Source organism: Marmota marmota, unplaced genomic scaffold, assembly GCF_001458135.2.
Source record: "Marmota marmota marmota unplaced genomic scaffold, marMar, whole genome shotgun sequence".
Lineage (NCBI taxonomy): Eukaryota > Metazoa > Chordata > Mammalia > Rodentia > Sciuridae > Marmota > Marmota marmota.
In genome coordinates, this window is record NW_026000082.1 from 19,514,822 (window position 1) to 19,535,646 (window position 20,825).

Sequence of the window (20,825 nt, forward strand, 5' to 3'; positions counted from 1 at the left end):
CATTATTTTATTTGTCTTGCCTCACACATGCTAGCCTCACATGTGCTAGGTGAGCTCTACCGCTAAGCCACAACCCCAGTCCCTGAACATGTTATTAACATTAATGATGCATGCAGTTAATGTTATATCTATATATAATATAATTCTAAGTGATACCAATTTGTTACAGTTAGCGTATACTCTAACAGCCAAATTATATTAATACATATTCTTCCTGCCACAAGATAATGGACCATAATAGTTAAGATGACCTTGGCTGGGACCTAGACATTGAGAGATGATTCCAGAGATCATGTTCTTTATATCATGATGCCTTTCCGTAAAAGAACATGATCTCTGGAGTGAGACTGCCTGAGCACAAAGCTTACCTCTAATCATTAACTGTACAACCTTGGCAGATTACTCATTTTCAGTGCCTTAGTTTTGAGAAAGATGAGATTGTAAAATGGAAATGTACATAACTATTGGTAGCCCACGCCTGTAATCCCAGCAGCTCGGGAAGCTGAGACTTGAGGATCTAGAGTTCAAAGCTAGCCTCAGTAACAGTGAGGTGGTAAGCAACTCAGTGAGACCCTGTCTCTAAATAAAATAACAAATAGGGCTAGTGATGTGGCTCAGTGGCCAAGTGACCCCTTAGTTCAATACCTGGTACCCCCCAAAAAAAGACAAAGCTGGGGTTGTAGCTCGGTGGTAGAGCACCTGCCCAGCATGTGTGGGCACTGAGTTCAAACCTCAGCACCACATAAAAATAAAGATATTGTGTCCATCTACAATTTAAAACAAAAAAAGAAATCACATTAAGTGTGATGAATGGGAAGGAAGAAAGATTTCTAAGACAAGGAGATCAGTTTTCATAGAGTAAAAGACCTCTAGGCATCTAGACGAATGAACTTAAAAACCCATTTTTTTTTTAACATAAAAACACCTAAATGCTTATCAGATAAGAAGTAAGCTCCAACCCTAGCACACCACTAAATACCAGAACCTTAATTCATTAATCCCAGGTAAAGATGATCAAAGAGGCCAGAGGTCAGGGACAAGACAAGAGATTATTGTGGACCTCCAGGAATAATATGCAGTTCTGGATGTTGGGAGGAATTGGGCTAGGAAAAAAGTGAGCTTCAAATCTGAAACCCACTGGGTATGGTGGTGTACACCTATAACACCAGCGGCTCAGGAGGCTGAAACAGGGGGATCACAAGTTCAAAGCCAGCCTCAGCAATTTAGCAAGGTCCTAAGCACCTCAGCGAGCCCATCATTAAATAAAATACAAAAAAGGGCTGGGGATGTGACTTGGTGGTTGACTGCTACTCAGTTCAATCCCTGGTACCAAGAGGGTGGTGGAGGGGGGACTGAAACTCATAAATGCTTCATATTATGGGTATTTCTTTCCTTTTTTGTCTCTCCACCACATTTTCTGTTTATTTTCTTTTCTTTTTGCAGTGCTAGGGATTGAACTTGGGGCCTTACACATGCTAGGCAAGCCACTGAGCATATCATNTATATATATATAAATGATGTTATGTCTATCTACAACTAAAAAAAAAAATTTTTTTAAAGGTGAATGAAATGTAACCAACTAATTAGGAAACATGATTGATTTCACCTGCTGTTAATAATACCATATTAGAGGAAACTAGCTCAAACAAAGTTGTAAAGGAAAAGTGTTTAAGACTTAAAGATTTAACATTCAAGGACTGGGGAGTAGTTCAGTGATAAAGCACTACTGGTTTCAATCCTCTGTGTCACAAATAAATAAATATGCAACATGGGGGAATAAATGTAACTTACTCCCCGCCTTTTTTCTCTCTCAGATCTGGAGGAACATTAAAATGTTTGAGAAGGGATGGAGTGTAGGCTCAATGGTAGAACACTTCCTTAATGTGCAAAGCCCTTAGTTTGATACATAGCACCATTTAAAACAAATAATTGGGAAAGCCCTGAATAAGCCAGGCCAAGTTGGTTCCCCTAATTAATTGTGACTGGAATACAATTTACCTTATAAGAAAAATCAAAGGTTGAAAATAGGGCTGGGATGTAGCTCAGTGGTAGCCCACTTGTCTAGCATGCACAAGGCACTTCAATCCCCACACTGCCAAAAGATATATATATATCAAAGGTTGAAATTGCTCAGTAATATTTGGTTTTATACTTACAGGAGTAAACTCCAACATGAAAAACAATCAGTTTTGGGTTTTTTGCAATGCTGAGAATTGAACTAGAGCTTCTTGTAGATTAGGCAAGTACTCTACCACTGAGCTACAACCCAGCCCTTGCTCCCCTTGCTCTTCATTATTTTCCCCCATAGAACAACTTTCTTTTTCCCCTGGTGGTGGTGCCACTGGGGATCAAACTCAGGACCATGTGCTAAAACAACTTTAAGGATTATTGGGAACATAATATTACATATAGTAAACACACAATACTTACAAAAGACTAGCTGCTTCCTGGAATGCATTGACAGCTGCTGGAATATCCCCCATCACTAGATGTTTCTGTCCTAATCCCAATAGTCTTTTAGCTTCACTATCCACATCCAGGCTGCAAGAAAGATTTTAGTGTCAAATACTACTTAAATCAACATTTATTGAATACCTGCTACACTTAAACCATAAATTTTTTGATCCTATAGTAAGATCTAGGTAACTCACATTTATTTACCACTGCAAAACCAAAGAAACCTTTCCAAATTCCCAGAAGCTTCACTAGAATATTTTAAAGGTTTGTCTACTCACAAAGCCTACACTGCATATTACTTTAAATATTTACTAATTAATTAACAAATAAAGAAATCAAAGGAACCATTAATTCATACAAGTTGTATTAGCTAAAAGAAAAAAATAAAAAAAAACTTTAGTAAATAGGGCAAGAGGCAGTGATATAGTGTGGTATTAGTGTAAAGAAAGGCAAATAGGTCAAATAGAACAGAAAATAAAAACAAATCTGTACATATACTGCCAATTTTAGGTGGACACATTATTTTGTTTTTATGTGGTGCTGAGGATCAAACCCAGTGCCCCATGCATGCTAGGAGAGCACTCTACCTCTGAGCCACAACGTCAGCCCTGTGAAGCTCAATTCTTATCTCACACCTTAATTAAAAAAAATTAACTTGAAATGGATCACGGGCTTTCTAAATTTAAGATGTTACAACCTTTTAACTCCTAAGAGAAAAAAATTACAAAACTTTGGGTTTGGTAAGACTTCCTAATCATGAGAGAAAAGTACTATCTTTTTTTTTTCATCAATAAATCAGACCTTTAAACTGAAAAACTGGCTTGTTTAAAAAAAAAAAACAATTTCTTAAAAAGGCAAATATGCCGAACATGGTGGCACAAACTTGTAATTCTAGCAGCCAGAGAGGCTGAGGCAGGAGGATCATGAATTAAAAAAGCCAGCCTCAGCACCTTAGCAAGGCCTTAAACAATTTAATACATAAAAAATATAAAAAGGGCTAGGAATGTGGCTGTGGTTAAGCTGGTATAAAAAAATAAAAAAACTTTTAAAAAGGAAAACCTCAAAGTAGGAAAATACATATGCAAAACTTCTATGTGACAAAGCACTTTAATAAGCATATGATGGTAAAGTGAACATTAGTCATTCAAAAACCCCAAAGTAGGGCTGGAGCTGGAGCTCAAAGGCAGAGCACTTGCCCAGCATGCCTGAGGTACTGGGTTCCATCCTCAGCACCACATAAAAATAAACAAATAAAATAAATGTGTTCTGTCCATCTACAAAAAAAAAAAAAAAATTATTTTTAAAATTTTTATTTTTAAACATGCAAAGCAGGGGCTGGGGCTATAGGTCAGTGGCAGAGCGCTTGCCTAGCATGCGTGAGGCACTGGATTCGATCCTCAGCACCATATAAAAATAAACAAATAGAATAGAGGCATTCTATCCATCTACAACTACAAAAACTTTTTTTTTTTTTAAATGCAAAACAAACCCTTCATTCCCATTAGAATGACAAAACACACACACACACACACATACACACACACACACAAAAAAAAAAAAAACAGGCAGGACATGGTGGGACTTCCCTGTAGCTCCAGCTACTTGGGAGGCTACATAGTAGATTCCCAAGTTCCATCTGAGCAGCACAGAAAGACCCTGGCTGAAATAACTATCATATGACCCAAGCATTTCATTCCTAGGTATGCCCATAAAGACTTGGGACATAAATATTCACAGTAGTTTCATTTGTAATCGTCCCAAACTAGAAACCCAAATGGATAAACACATTGTATGTGATATGTCTACATAATGGAATAATGTTCATAAACAAAAAGAATGAACTGGCCAAGCAGAAAATGGCACACACCAGTATTCCCATTGACTGAGGAAGCTGAGGTAACAGAATTGAGTTCCAAGCCCATCTGGGCAACTTTGCAAGACCCTGTCTCAAATTTAAAAAATAAAAGGGCTGGAGAGGTAGCTCACTAGTAGAGTACTCCTGGGTTTAATTTCAGGTATGGCAACACAAACAAGAGCTCAAAATCAAATTCTTTAACTGGCAATAGATGCTGGTAGTTGCTCTCCCTTTAAGTAACTCACTCAACTTTACTCATTTTTAGAAAAATGTCTGTCATATACTCAAGACTGAAAAATCAGTTGTTCTTTCAGGTAAAACTGAAGTTACAGGAAAAACACAAGTCATTTAACTTTTTTTTTTATTTGTAGATGGACACAATACCTTTGTTCATTTATTTATTTTTATGTGGTGTTGAAGATCAAATCCAGTGCCTCACAAGTGCATCTACTTCAATAACATACAAAGGGCAGCCTGGCATAGTGGCACATACTGGTAATCAGAATACTAAGGCAAGAAGATCAAAAGTTCAAGGCCAGCTTCAGCAATTTAGGGAGACCCTGTCTCAAATTTAAAAAATTAAAAAGGGGCTTGGGATGAAGCTTAGTGGTACAGTGGCTCTAGGTTCAATCCCCGTACAAACACACACACACACACAAACATATGTGAGAAGGGCTTTAATCTATAATTCATATTTTGTCAGACAGAATACTACAAAGTCATGTAGTGAAAGACTGAGAATTAGTAAACTTCTTAGTTTGTAGTGCTTCATTATGGACATTTCTAAGTGAAAATGGTAGTGAAGAACAAAAGAGCTACAGTACTGTTTGGTGCTGTTACCTTGATTTATGTTATGAGGACATCAGATTTATCCACCATTGGTTTTACAATATTAATGCTATTGATCAACACAATGAAAGAGGCAAAGAGTCTTGTTATTATGAAATATGGTATCAATGAATCCCTGAAAGGGTCTTGGGACCCCAAGGATGTACAAGAAAAAACTTCTGAGGGACTAGGGTATAGATCAGTGGTAAGGGGATTGTTCAACTCAAGCACTGTAAAACAAAAATAAACACAAAAAAATCTTTAGTAATGCTAAGAGGATGAGGATAAACAGACATCCAAAAAGGGAGAACATATAGGTACAGATTTATAACAATGCAGTATTAAGTAATTTCTCCTCCTATTGCTTATTCACTCAAAAAACCAAAACAGCAAACATAAAGCAAAATCATCATGTAATGATGTAATGGTATTGAATGTTTTAAATCTAAATGAAGAGCACAGGGCTTGATGATGCATGCCTGTAATCCCAGCAGCTCAGGAGGCTGAGGCAAGAGGATCGCAAATTCAAAACCAGCTTCAGCATAAGCAAGGCACTAAGCAATTCAGTGGGACTCTGTCTAAATATAAAGTACAAAAAAGAGCTGGAGATGTGGCTCAGTGGTTGAGTGCCCAAGTTCAATCCCTGGTACCTACCACCTCCCTCCTACACCCAAAATTAAAAGACTAAATGAAGAAAAAGTTGTTCAGCAGAACTTGTTAATAAGCATTAGTGAGGACAGGAGCAAAACTAAGTAAAACTTCCAATTCTTTGTTGGTATTTTTTGTATGTGGTACTAGGTTTGAACCAGGGGCACTTTACCACTGAGCTATATTCTCAGCCCTTTATTTTACTTGAGACAATGTCTCACTAAACTGCTAAGGCTAGCCTTGAATTTGTGATATTCCTGCCTCAGTCTCCTGAGTAGCTGGAATTACAGGTAAACCCACTGTGTCTAGCCAATTTTAATATTTTAATCAAATGCAAACATTCTGAAGACATTATTGTCTAGACACTGTTCAGTCTTAATTGTTTCATTAAAAATAATGAAACTGAGACTGGGGATATAGCTCAGTAGTAGAATGCTTGCATGAAGTCCTAGTTTCAATTCTTTTTTTTTCCCCTTTTTGGTACTGGGCATTGAACCCAGAGGTGTTTTACCACACTGAGCTATATCCCCAGTCCTCTTTAAGACAGCGTCTCACTAAGTTGCATAAGGCCTCAATTTCTAAGGCTGACCTCCAATTTATGATCCTCCTGCCTCAGCTTCCCAGTTGCGGGGATCATAGACAAGCAACCCCACACTCAGCCCTTAGGTTCAATCCTTAGCAGGGCAAAATAAAAATCATGAAACTAGCTACCCTCAGGTTATACTGCTTTGTGTTTCAGATGTGAATCTAACTGAACTATGTAAATAATCTTACCTTTTCACTTTATCTGCAGAGGTAGAAGGAGCTGGAGCATCTTCAATTCTACAATGAAGAATAAAGGGAGAAAAAGTAAAAATGGAGACTATTTTAAGCCTGGATATTAAGTAAACTCAGGAAAACATAAAGGAATAAATAGTTGTCATCTGCTGGATGTGTCAGTGCCCATCTGTAATCCCAATGACTAGGGAGGTTGGGGCAGGAAGATCACAAATTTGAGGCTAGAGTGGGCAATTTAGCAAACCCTGTCTTGACATAAAAAATAAAATGGGCTAGGGATGCTGCTTAGTGGCAAAGCATCCCTGGATCTCATTCCCAGTACTGCTGTGGGGAGGGAGTTGTCCTTTATTAAACACTCAATAAGAACCAAATATTACTGATTTATTTACATTGTCAAATTTAATCCTTGCCCAGTCATACATAGGGGGTTGAAAATAAGCAGCAACTTTCACAGCTAAAGTCACAGACTATTGCCCAAGAGTCCTAGAATGCCCTTGATTCCATATCTGCAAACTTTCTGCCTCAGGAAATTATGTTCAAATAGTGTTTGTTTTGCAGTGATGCTAGGGATCCAACCCAGGCCTCATGCAGGCCAGGCAAATGCTCTACCACTGAGCAACATCCCCAGTCTTTTATTAAGGGGTCATTCTGACCAAATGGCCTAGTACAGTGCTTCTCAAACTACTGTTGAGGGACTAAGTTTCTCATTTCCAATCTGTAGATGGGGTTTTGTAAGATACAGTAGAAATGCCAGGGTAATGTCAAATTGCTTTATATTTCTAAATATATTCCAACATTTTTACTTATCTCTATATACCAGTAATAGTTCAAAAACAAACACTAGTCTATTTGGTATAACACAAATGTCCAAAGTTTGTACAGCAAAAAATAAACACATCAATGCTGCACATTCATACAATACCAACTTTCACAGCTAGTCATGATAGGATTAACAGAGACTATATTTTCCCTTCCATTTCAAATAACTTAAAACATGGCCGATGTCTATCTAGAGGCCTGTTGCCATTTCTGTCTTCAGTGAAATTTTTGTCCCCAAGAAAGTATAACAGATTGAGTTGGTGTAGTATATTCTTGGTTATCAAAAAATACTCATGTAGCTTCGGGATTTTGAATTGGTGAATATTCATGATGTGTGGAAAAGCATGATACACACCACAATCTCAATTACACAAAATGGGATATTGTGTATATATGCACACAACCTAGAGGGACACGTCCAACTAAGCTTCTTGTGACTGGATGATTTTGTTCTTTGATTTTTTTTTTCCTGTAATGTACAATTTACTTTTAAAAAATAAAAATTATTTTAAAAACCTGTAAAAAAAAAAAAAACATGGCCGAAATACATGGATTATCAGTTTTCAGACACTGAACAACTAGACAATGATCCAAGAAGAACAAGGTGAGCCTTCTGAGTGCCCCAAATTCCTGCCTAGAGTTTCAACCAGAACACAGAAGAAACTCAAACAGACTCTAATAAACACACATAACTAAGGAGACTTTGGGAAGCCCCAAGGTAGCCAGAATTAAAAAGCAAGCTGTAGAAATCTGCAGAGTTCCTCCAGGCTTTGGTTAGGTGCTAATCAGCTTACTGAGGAAGAAAACTACTGAGGGGGCCTCAGTGATAGATACTTTGCATAGAAGCCTTGCAGAAAAACAAGCCTCAAAAGGAATGAACTAGCCAGATGTAATGGAGCATGCCTATAACCCCAGTGATTGGGGAGGCTGAGACAGGAGGATCCCAAATTTGAGATCAGCCTTGGTAACTCAGTGAAGAGCTCAGTAACTTTGCAAAACCCAGTTTCAAACTAAAAAAATAAAACAGACTGTGAGCCGGGCATGTAAGTACCTGTAATCCGAGCAGCTCCAGAGGCTAAGGCAGGAGAATCAAGAGTTCAAAGCCTGCTTCAGCAATTTACCAAGGCCTGAAGTAAAAACCTGTCTCTAAAAAAAATATACAAAAGGGCTGGGGATATGGCTCAGTGATTAAATGCCCTGGATTCAAGCCCCGCCCCCAACAAAAAAAAGCCCACATGTGTGCATGGTGCATGTGTAGTTCAGTGGTAAAGTACCCCTGAGCTCAATTCCCAATATCACAAAAAGAAAAAAGAAAAGAAAAAAAAAGAAATTAAGTATTTCCAAAGAACTGCATCTCAGAATGTAACCAAAAATATGCATTTATAGGTGTATATAATATATTCAAAGAATTTAAAAAATCTATTTAATCCCTAGCGCACTGCCTCACCCCCAATTCCAGCAACCAGGCAAACAAGGAAACAAAAACAGGAAACCCATATTGGGCAAGAGTGGGGGGGAGATGAACAGAAAATCATCCAGAAATGACACAGAATTAGATACTGATACTAAAACAATTATAAATATATTCCACATGCTCACAAAGGTAAAAATTAAAAGCATGATAAATTATAATATTTTTTTGTAAAGACCCAAAAATCAAACCTCAGGAGATAAAAAGTATACCTGACAGGATTAACAGATTAGATCCTACAGTATAAAAGATTCACGAACTTAGACACAGCAGTACAAACCATCTGTAATGAAAATACAGAGGCAAAATGAAAAAAAAACCATAACATGTCCAAACTGATATGTAATGTTCTTCACCATGTTGAGTATGAGGAAATTAGACATACCTATATACTATGATTCCATTTATATGAAGTTCAAAACCAAGCAAAACTATACTGTGATGTTGTAAATCAATTCCTATTTTATGGAGAAGAAGCTTGCCCAGTTACAGGGATCATTTAGTAACCTATATCACCCCTATCATAATGCACTATATTCCAATTACCTATCAATTTTCTGCATTCCTGCCAGGACAAGCACAAGGCCTGGCATTTAAATAGTATTTATTAAAATAAGTGACTGGGCTGGGGTTGTAGCTCAGTGGTGAAACACTCACCTAGGACATGTGAGGCACTGGGTCTGAACCTCAGCACCACATAAAAATAAATAAGTAAAATAAAGGTATTGTGTCCACAACTTAAAAAATAATAAGTGACTCGATGCTTAATCACCAGGATTAAAGGCAAATGACTTGCCACTATAATTATAGTAAAGAGTATCTATCTTGCAGAACTACCTATTAAATGAGAAAGTCCATAAAGTGCTAGTACAATAGTAGGGATGTAAAGAATTCTATATACAGATTCTAGCAATTGTTAGCAACAAAATAAAGAAGATAGGGAAAAAAATGGAGGTGGTATCAAAGAAAAAGAAGTTTGAAGGAAGAAGTAGCTATAGTATCAATGCAGCAAAAAGGTTAGGAACTAATTAGAAAACTAAGAATAAGAACTAATTTAGTATTTAGACAATAATTTAAGTTTAAATGACATAAAGGGAACGCAGCAAACTGAAACAGTTGAATAAATGTGCATACTCAGTACACTATACACTTGTCCTATTAAATTGTGGTTGGATGACCAGGAATTGAGATCTTATTCATTTCCCTAACACCTAACATTAAAATATACATTTAAATACATCTATTAAAAAAATTAGCAAACAGTAAAAAAAATGGAGATTTCTAGGAATAGACTCTTATCTGAAGTTTGTGAAGGGAAATGAAGATAACAGCTAAAGAGATGATAGAGAAAATGTCATGTGTTTTGGATGGTTGAATATAGGGATTATGTGCCAATCAATAGAGGGGAAAAGGAGAGGAGGCTCCAAGAGACCAAACAAGTAGTGGCTACTTGGACAACTAGGTATTATAAATGCAAATTTCCAGTTGTAACTAGGTAAAGTAATGCATGCTTGTAATTCCAGCACTCAAGCAAACCAAGAGGCTGAGGCAGGAGGAACACAAAGTCAAAGCCAGCCTCAGCAATTTAGCCAGACCCTATCTAAAATACAAAAAGGGCTGGGGATATAGCTCAAGATACAAATGCCCCTGGGTTCAACCCCAGTACCACAAAAGTAAACACACACAAATACTTAAATTGTTTCATCTTCAAGGCATCTTTTTCTTTAACATAAACCTTCACTCTGCATAATATTCTATTTAGGTTTTTTGGGGGGAAGACTGCTAAGTTCCACAAGAGGTTTCAACCCTCTAGCCATCTATTCTGTTACATACAGTAAAGAATCTGAACAAACATTTAAAGCAGAAAAGTATACAACAGTAATGACTGACCTCCCTTTAAATTCTTGCATACAACACTAACAATCATACAACATCCCCCCAGAATAGTCTTCTCATCCTTCAAAATAACTATTACCTTTACTTTTCTCTCCTCAAATCTTCTACACATTATTTCACTCCATCTTGTAAGCAGACCTTGCCTCATAGTTCCCTAAGCAAAAAAGAAATCCCCCTTCCTCAACCACCCAAACTGCCAGTCTCCTTGTAAGACTTACTATTCTCTGCTATTCCTAGTTCCATGAATGAAATTTCCTTGCTAAAACTGCTCCCTCCTACCATACAATCTTTGAAGTCATCCCTGACCACCCACTTACTCATATTATCGTTTTAAAATAGGACACGTTAATATGCCTGCATAGCACTTAACACTGACATTCTCTCATCTATATATTTATTGTCTTTACCCCAGAAATGGAAACTACATTTGCAAACAGTATCTTAACCACTCAACAGCACCTTAAGGACAGTTTGTCTGGTACTAAAAAAAAAATACTCATTAATATAAGAAAGACATACACACAACCTGGGAGGGAGAATGGATCTTAACATGTTGAACTTCCCCTTGATTATCACCATTTTAAATGGGAAAAATGAGGTTCAGTGGCAGAGTCCAAGTAGAATCCAGTTTTCTTGACTCCTAGTCATGACAGAAACAATATCCTCTGTCTTCCTCCATACAAAGTTATATATGGCCTTATAAATAAATACAAGTTTGCCATGCACAGTGGCAATTCCAGTTATTCAGAAGGATGAGGCAGGAGGATTCAAGTTCGAGGCCAGCCTCAAAGTTAGCAAGGCTAACACAAAATAAAAACTTAAAAAGGGCTAGGAGTACAGCTCATTCGTAAAGTGCCCCAGGTTCAATCCCCAGCACCTTAAATAAATTCAGCAGCTATTTCAGAATGGATAAAATGTGGTTATTAATACAACAGAACACTATACAGCAAACAGAAATCACTAACTAAGAACAAGTAACAGATGTTCCTCCCCATGTTGAGTGTGAGGAAGTTAGACATACCTATATACTGTGATTCCATTTAGTTCAAAACCAAACAAAACTATACTGTGATGTTGTAAGTCAGAACTATGGACAAGGATGTTGGCAAAAGGGCAATTGAGTTTCTGGGTTCCCTATATTGTCCAACTTCCTTTTGTGAAAAATCATCTATACACATATCTTGTACACTTTTAATGTAGCTATGTTAACTTCAATAAAATGTACTAAAAAGGGCTGGGGATGTGGCTCAAGCGGTAGCATGCTCGCCTAGCATGCGTGCGGCCTGGGTTCAATCCTCAGCACCACATACAAACAAAGATGTTATGTCCACTGAAAACTAAGAAATAAATATTAAAAATTCTCCCTCCCTCTCTCTCTCTCTCTCCCCTCTCTTTAAAAAAAAAAAAAATGTACTAAAAACTTAGCAAGATTTTTTTTTTTTTAAGTTCAATTACTTACCTTTGAAGCCAAGAAAAAGAGCCTGGCATGGTGGCACACACCTGTAAAACCAACAACTCAGGAAGCTGAGGCAGAAGGATCACAAATTCAAAGCAAGCCTCAGCAATTTAGCCAGAGCCAACCAACATAGTGAGACCCTGTCTCAAAAAAATAAAGAAAAAGGGCTGGGGATGTGGCTCAGTAGTTAATTGCCCCTGGGTTCAATCCCCAGTAACCACCTCCCTCCAAAAAAGGGCGGGGAAAAATGTTAGGTGGGGGTGTAATCCCAAGGGCTGGGAAGACTTAGGCAGGAGTATCCCCAATTTGAGGCCAGACTGGTCAACTTAATGAGACCCTGTCTCAAAAATAAGTTTTTTTCTTTTTCATTTTTTCTTTTTTTGGTGCTGGATATTGAACCCAGGGCCTTGTGCATGTGAAGCAAGCACTCTACCAAATGAGCTATATCCCCAGCCCAAAATAAAAACTTTTATAAAGGCTGAGGATATAGTTCACTGGTAGTGTGCCCCTGACTTCAATCCACATTACCTCAAAAGGAAAAAAATCCACACCTAGGGATACCCCTAAAGTTAAAAAGCAGGAATTTGAATCTATTTTTTTTTTTTAACTAGACCTGGCTTCCTTCTATTAACTGAAATTTCCACTGTAGATTTAGATTTAAATAGGAGCAACAATAACTTGAGGACCTCCAGCTGTTAACGCATAAAAGTGCAACTATTTTTTGTGTTGATTCTTTGTCCTGCGACTTTCCTAAACACATTGTGTGTGTGTGTGTGTGTGTGTGTGTGTGAGAGAGAGAGAGAGAGAGAGAGAAACGTTTAGGGTGCATCTATTTTGGTTTTGGGTACTAGGGATTGAACCAGGGGAGCTTTATCATTAAGCTACATCCACAACCCTTTTTATTACATTTTTTTCCCCCCTGAGACAGCATTCTCCCTAGGTTGCTCAATGATTCACTAAATTGCTAAAGCTAGCTAGCATTCAACTTGTCATACACCTGCCTCAGCTGGGATTATAGGTATGCATCACTGAGGCCATCTTAGAGCTCAATTATTTTGGGGGGGTGGACGGGTACCAGGGATTAAACTCAGGAGCACTCAACCACTGAGCCACATCCCCAGCCCTACTTTGTATTTTATTTAGAGACAGGGATCTCACTGAGTTGCTTAGCACCTTGTTTTTGCTGAGGCTGGCTTTGAACTTTCAATCCTCCTGCCTCAGCCTCCTGAGCTGCTGGGAATACAGGTGGACACCACAGCTCCTGGCTAGATCTCAGTTTTGAAGATAGAATTATCATATTTAGAAATTATTCTAGCACACTTATTCCATTTATTTTTCTTCCCCACTTCCTTCTCTTACCTCTGAAAAGCATCTTGAGATTACCAGTATCAATTCATTAAATCCAATCTTCTTAGTATAATTTTTATTCAGTCCAACTGCACCCTCTTCCCATTAGTATAATTTTTATTCAGTCCAACTATGGCACCCTCTTCCCATTTACACAAATATAGTGTCCTCCACACCATCAAAGCAACCCAGGCACAGTGGCACATGCCTATAATCCCAACGCCAGCCTCACAAAAGCAAGGCACTAAGCAACTCAGTGAGAACCTGTCTCTAAATAAAATACAAAATAGGGCTGGGGAGTAGCTCAGTGAGCAAGTGCCCCTCAGTTGTTCATCACTGTTACAAAAAAAAAAAAATTTCTGGAGAGTTAAGCAGACCAGAGTATATGCAGTAGCTGCTAGGCTTGAGTGAAAATGATGGTATTAATCCCCAGTACTGAAAAAAAAAGTGGGGGGTAAAATGAGGGCCTAGGGATGTAGAGCACTTGCCTAGCTTGTGTGAGGCCCTGGTTTGAATCTCTGATCCCCCCAAAAATAAAAGAAAGTTAGGGGTAAAAAGAAATACTGAAAAGAATTAAATAAATGTCGACATATAAAATCTTGAGACTTTGTGATAGATTGGTAGTTATTTGTATTTCAATATTTATTTTTCTCTTCTTTTATAGCAATAACAGAATCCTGACCAGGCATGGTGGCACAGAGCCTGAAATCCCATCAGCTCCAGAGACTGAGGCAGGAGGATCAGGAGTTCAAAGCCAGCCTCAGCAAAAGCAAGGTACTAAGCAACTTAGTGAGACCCTGTCTCTAAATAAAATCCAAAATAGGGCTGGGGATGTGGCTCAGTGGTTGAGTGCCCCTGAGTTCATCCCCATACCACTCCCCCCCCCCCAAAAAAAACACCACCACTGGTCAAACAGGTAAATCTTTCACACAAATATATCCCAACTACAATGAATTAAATTGTCATAATCCCATACATGAAGCTTCACAGTTCTTAAACAGCAAAATAGACTGGGTGTGGTGGCACATGCCCATCCCACCAATTCTGGAAACTGAGGCAAAAGTATAACAAATTCAAGGCCACCACAGCAATTGTGGTGAGGCCCTAAATAATTTAGTGAGACCTGTCTCAAAATTAAAAGGGCTGGGGACTTGGTTCAGCAGTAAAGCACCCCTGGATTCAATCTCCAATACAAAAAACAAATTTAAAAAAACCCAGCATATTAGTAAGTATCAACACAAACCCTAACGCAGATGGAAAAAACCAGCCAGGCACAGTGGCACACACCTGCAATCCCAGCAACTGGTAGAAGCAGGAGGATCGCAAGTTCAAAGCCAGCCTCAGCAATGAGGGAAGCCCTAAGCAAATTAGTTAGACCTTGTTTCAAAAAATAAAAAGGGGGGGCTGGGGATGTGGCTCAAGCGGTAGCGCGCTCGCCTGGCATGCGTGCGGCCCGGGTTCGATCCTCAGCACCACATACAAACAAAAGATGTTGTGTCTGCGATAACTAAAAAATAAATATTAAAATTCTCTCTCTCTCTCTCTCTAAAAAAAATAAAATAAAATAAAAATAAATAGGGCTGGGGATGTGGCTCAAGTGGTAGCACGCTCGCCTGGCATGTGTGCAGCCCGGGTTCGATCCTCAGCACCACATACAAACAAAGATGTTGTGTCCGCCGAAAACTAAAAAATATTAAAAAAAAAAATAAATAAATAAAATAAAAAGGGCTGGGGGTGTGGCTCAGTATTTAAGTGCCCCTGAGTTCAATCCCTGGTACCAAATAAACAAAGATGGAACAAACCACTTGTGGAAATAGAAATGGCAAACTCCAAAGATTACTGCACTAAACAATGAATTTTCATCTAGATGACTTCTCTTCTAAAATATGACACCAGACCACTAAGTCAAAAGTAAATGCATTACATAAGACTTTTCTGAGTTTTATTATTCCTTCCTACCTCTATAATTCAAACTGTATTTTTTTAATATAAAGAAAAAGGTTAATAACTAGTTAGAAAGCTAAGAATGACAGGAATTGATTTAGCATTTAGACAATCATTGATTACCTTAAGCAAGGTTATTTAAATAGCGTAAGGGACAGAAGCCAAACAGTGTTTTTTTTTTGTTGTTGTTGTTGTTTTTGTTTTGGTACCAGGGATTGAACCCAGGAGCACTTAACCACTGAGTCACATCTCCAGCCTTCTTTTTAATACTTTATTTAAAGACAGGGCCTCCCTCAATTGCTGAGGCTGGCTTCAGCCTCCTGAGCTACTAAGATTACAAGCATGCTCCACTGCGCCGGGCTAAACTCAGGCTTTTTAAAAGATGATGAGACCCAGACTGGGATTGTGTCTCAGATGTAGAGTGCTTGCCTAGCACATGCGAGGGACTGGGTTTGATCCTTAGCAGCACATAAAAGTAAACAAATAAACTATTTTAAAAAAATATTATGTATATAAAAAAAAAGATGAGACCAGTCCAACATCATTGCTTAAGCAAAGATGGTATCAAAACTGATTCTAAATTGAGATTTATTTCTCATCCTATTTTTTTTCTCTACTTGTTTAGAAGTTAAACTTATTTCATTATCTCAATGGTTACATACTGAAGTTATAAATAATGGGTCCAAGTCACTTTTTTTACACTCCCATTGAACATCAGTTCCTTAGAAGTTTTACTTCTAAACAGCTCCCAACTTAACCAAGGTTTACTGCCTCCATGGTTCTCTCAGACTAATTAATTAGACTTGTCATGCATTTTTCTGTCAGGTAAAAGTTTTTGGTAGAAGAGGGAATGAAAATTGAAGTTTTGTGATTTAACCCAGATCCTGCCACTTAATTGGAACTTATCTGTCCATTCTTGCCTTTGGTTTACTCACCTGTAGAAAGGAGATAGAAACTACTTCTCCCTGTATTCATGAATTAAATAATGCTTTAATTAAAAAAATATTCAGAATTGCTCAGTTGCTGAGATAGAAACTACTTCACCTTGTATTCATGAATTAAATAATACTTTAATTAAAAAAATACTCAGAATTGCTCAGTTGCTGATAAAACAAATATGTAGGTGCCTCTATACATAAATTTTCTATCCAACTTACAGGAGGCTGGAGTTCACTAATAACCTAACTTTGACTAGACACAAATGACACCTGAATATCGACAACACAAATTTGTTCACACTTTTTACCTCTCAAGAAAAACACATACATAGCCTGGGGCTGTACCTCAGTGAAAGAGTTTGCCTAGCAGCATGCTCTATTCTCTGAGTTCCTAGCCAGCACTGCAAAAAACACCCCACACCTAGTATTAGAGGGGTGAGGAGCCTCCTAAGTGGAATATTGACTGATATAAGGGTCCAATAAGCACCATAAAAAGTGATTATTTTTGTAACAGACATAACTCCCAAACCCCATCTATTCTGATCCTGTGGTTCCACTGACTTGAGAGGGGAGGCAGGAGGAACTGTTCCTCAAAGTTAGGTCAGCTTCAAAATTAGGGAGGCCCATAAACAACTTAGCAAGACTGTTTTAAAATAAAAAATAAAAGAAAAAAAAATATATATATATACATATATCAATGAGAAGCTAAAAACTGAAGTTCCTAATTGATACTGAAGGTGGTTTGAGAACCCTTGCTTTTCATAAACCCACTAGGAAATGAACCAAAAGGTAATAGGTAGAGTAATAAAGATATGTGAATCTCTGATCACTATAAATGTAAGTGTAAAACTTTAGAAAAATAGATCATTAAAAAAATCACAGTAATCTTTACTTTTACAAGGACGCAACAAGAGAAATTAGACCCCCCCCCCTCCAAAAAAAAAACACAGGCCACTAATACCAGGGGAAATCAGGACCTACTGTTTGGAAAACATTTGTTTCTTGATGTGGCACTTCTGTCCACTGGTTACAAAATAGCTTATGCCTTTGTGGCACTGTGCCTTTTCAAAGAAATTATACCTTTTCTCCCTCCAGTCGTACTTGCGTACGGCCTATTCACTTGGCAACTAAACCCTGAGAAATGAGGAGTGCTCGACCCACCACCAGGTGAAGCCGCTACGCATTCGGATGTCTCCTAAGAAGCCAACTCTCTGCCCACACCTCCAAGGTCTAAAGAACCACGACTTTCCCATCAGGAGCTGGGGTTCGCGGGGAGTATCGGTCGCTCAGTACTCTTCAGCGAACTAGGTGAGAAAGCCCGCTAGCCGGAAGCCCTCCCGCGAGCCACCACGTAAGTCTAAGGCTCCAGCCACTGTAGCCCCAAACAATGGAGTTTTCCCGCCTCCTCAAGGCTCCGCCTCCTGCTCCAGAGCCGGCGGAGGGAAGCGAACGCACGCGCGTCAGGCCCCGCCCTCCACGAGGCCCCGCCCATCCGACCCCTGGGGTTCAGCCTCCTCGTGCGAAGGTGTTTTTTTTTTTTTGGCGCCAAATCTATTGGTTACATTCTCGGGTTGTCTAGGGTCACTACAGGAGGGAACACGCTTAGACTGAGGTGACAGTAGGAATGTGAGGGCAGACCAGCGCGCCAGGGCCCCGCCGCCTCACCACCAGCCCGAGCCAAGGGAGGAAGGAGAGGGGCAGACGATGGAGACAGCCGCCGCTGCCCCCGGCAAGATGGCGACCGCAAAAAGCAGGGCAGGGGGCGCCAGCCACCAGCCGTTACCGCTAGTGAGCGGGCTCTTAGCAAAAGCGGGGCTTCTACACTGTTCAGGCCTCCCTGAACGCCGGCAGGTCAGGGGGAACCAGTCTTCCCTCCCACTGGTATATCCTCCTACAGAGCCCCCATCCACCAGCTCTACCGCGGACTGGCCAGTGCCTCAAGCGCGCCATGGTCCCGCTTACTTGTCGGCGGAAACCAGTTCCGCGGCGATGGCAGCAGTGGCTGTGGACTCTGTGGCCATCGTTCCCCTCAAGTGGTGGACCTGTGAGCGGAATGGAACCTGTGAGGAAAACAGGGATTTTTGGATGCCAGAGACTTATTAGGGGACAGAAAATGGCAGATTAGGGACCCCTCGCCGCTGGGGCCCTCCTATATACCAGGTCCCTTGCCCCGCCCACCCACTTCCGGATCCTCCTCCCCAGGTTTAAAGGGCCAGGACTCAACCCCTTTCGATATCAAGGGCACCCCCACCCTCTCAGTATGACTCTGGGATAACTTCCCTCCCTAGCCCACTTTCCCTCAAAAAATCAACATCCTGCTTCTATAATAAGTAGCTTAAGAAGAACCAGAATCTTGATACTACAACTCCTGACAAGGTGTCAGCCTGCAGCTTCTACAGAAAGTGAAGCCGGAGCTGCTCTGCATGTGTGGAGCGAGTAGCGGAGGCTCTCCTTCTGGCCCCGACACCCGAGAAAGCGACTGAGAGTGTCTCTCCGTCCTCTCAATCTTAACGGATAAACACGCAAGAGCTGAGCACGGGTCCAGCAGTAACGGCTGGAACTGACCTCCGTGAGAGACGCGTGGCTCTGGACCTCAGCAACTACTGACGGAAGAGGATGCTGTTCTAGGATTGGCTACAGCTGAAACTACCGCGCCTGATTCAAAGTTCTGGGCTGCGGCAGGATGAGACTGGCTCCTCCCTCTGGACACGCCCCCTTTAGGTGACCCAATCCGCTTGTGGCGTTGTTTTAGGCCCTACCCAGACTTCAAATCCGACTACTTCAACTCCGTTGAGACCCGTCCGTCGGGGCTGCAGTGTCAGTTTCAACTACATTGGGTTTACTGTGTTTGAATGCTTTAAAGCTATTAGCCGTCATATTTAATCGTAACAACTAAAATACTAATGAGATCAGTGTTATCAGCCATTTCATAGAAAAAGAAACCAAAGTTCAAAAAAGGTTGACCAGCTCAGAAAGTTGCAAGACAAATTGGTTGTGAAAATCTGGGTACCTCATTTTCTACAGCTGGCTGAGTGAAAAATAACTGGCTGGCTGAAAAAGGCTGAACTCCTGGAGCATCATCTATTGCCTTTCACCAGGTACAGCCTACAATGATCAGAACAGGGAGTTTTTTTTAGCTTCCAGGTTCAGGCACATTAAGCGGGAAAGATACCTCAGGAGAATTTTTATTACAATCTCTCAAGATCCAGGCAGGTTGAAATCTTTGGAGACTAGAACCAGACCCGAAAATGACAATTCCTGTGGTCAAGAGACCTGGAAGCCAGGCATGGTGGCGCACGCCTGTAATCCCAGCCGCTCTGGAGGCTGGGATCAAGTTCAAAGCCAGACTCATCGAAAGTGAGGCGCTAAATAGACCCTGTCTAAATGAAATACAAAATGGGGCTGAGGATGTGGCTCAGTGGTCCAATGAGTCCTGAGTTCAATTCTCAGTACCAAAAAAAAAGTGCTTGTGTGTATGTGTTGGGGGGGGGGCCTGGACTATATTATCTGGCTGACCTGAGCCACATCATGTAAGCTTTTAAGATTAAATGCAGGGGGGCTGGGGCTGGGGCTCAGCGGTAGCGCACTTGTCTGGCATGTGTGAGGCTCACAGCACCACATAAAAATAAATTAAAAATAAAGGTCTATCAACAACTAAAAAATTAAAAAATAAAGATTAAATGTAGGGCTGGGGTTGTGGCTCAGTGGTAGAGTACTTGCCTAGCATGTGTGAGGCACTGGGTTCAATTCTCAGCACCATATATTAATTAATTAATTAATTAATTAATTAAAGTCTCCAACAACAATTTAGAAATTAAATTAAAAATTTTAAATGCAAAAAGAACAATTTTAGGATCCACCACTTAAGGATATTGTGAAAATTAGAGGTGATTAGCGCTGTGCCTGATGGATAGTAAGCACTCATTAAATGGCTACCACAATCTGATATCATGGTGATTGGAGGGTTGGGGTGAGAGCAGGGGAGATCTCTCCAGAGTCCTTGCAGCCAGGGCCAGGGCTGGGGCCTGAGAAATCCATTCCAGTTACCTTTATGACTCATTTATCCATTAAACTATTATACTCTGAGCACCTATGATGTGCAAGGTTTTGTGCTATATCCTAGGGACAACATAAAGAGTCTCTACCTTTGAGGAACTCAATCTTTGTGTCTGGAGGAGAGGTACTGGAGGGGCACTCTATCACTGAGCTACACACCCAGCACCCCCTTTCTTTTTATTTTGAAATAAGGTCTAAGTTGCTAAGGCTGGCCTTGAACTTGGGATCCTCCTGCCTCAGCCTCAGCAGTCACTGGGATTATGGCAAGGTATCACCACATCCAGCAAGGAACTCAGTCTGAAGAGAACTTTTCTTTCTTTTTTTTTTTTTTTT

General features: G+C 39.9%; 1 protein-coding gene and 1 long non-coding RNA gene across 5 annotated transcripts in view; one reads left to right on the forward strand and one right to left on the reverse strand.

The window, feature by feature from the left end:
* Nucleotides 1-18,599, reverse strand: part of LOC107141821 (nuclear autoantigenic sperm protein) — a 30,976-nt gene extending 12,377 nt beyond the window's left edge. The window contains exons 1-3 of one of the 4 annotated variants that reach the window (XM_015485074.2): nucleotides 18,399-18,599; nucleotides 6,563-6,610; nucleotides 2,431-2,541 (exon numbers count right to left, since the gene is read on the reverse strand). In XM_015485074.2, the coding sequence (XP_015340560.1) occupies nucleotides 2,431-2,541; nucleotides 6,563-6,610; nucleotides 18,399-18,457 (218 nt within the window). In that variant the 5' untranslated portion in view covers nucleotides 18,458-18,599. Of the gene's footprint in view, nucleotides 1-2,430; nucleotides 2,542-6,562; nucleotides 6,611-17,597; nucleotides 17,787-18,398 lie in introns of those variants that run through there. The other 3 variants (XM_015485075.2, XM_048815463.1, XM_048815464.1) reach the window with 3 other exon arrangements.
* On the forward strand, nucleotides 409-13,882 carry LOC125620406. Its single transcript, XR_007352041.1, has 2 exons — nucleotides 409-550; nucleotides 13,796-13,882. It is a non-coding gene; the product is annotated as an uncharacterized LOC125620406 (long non-coding RNA).
* Nucleotides 18,600-20,825: the final 2,226 nt, after the last annotated feature.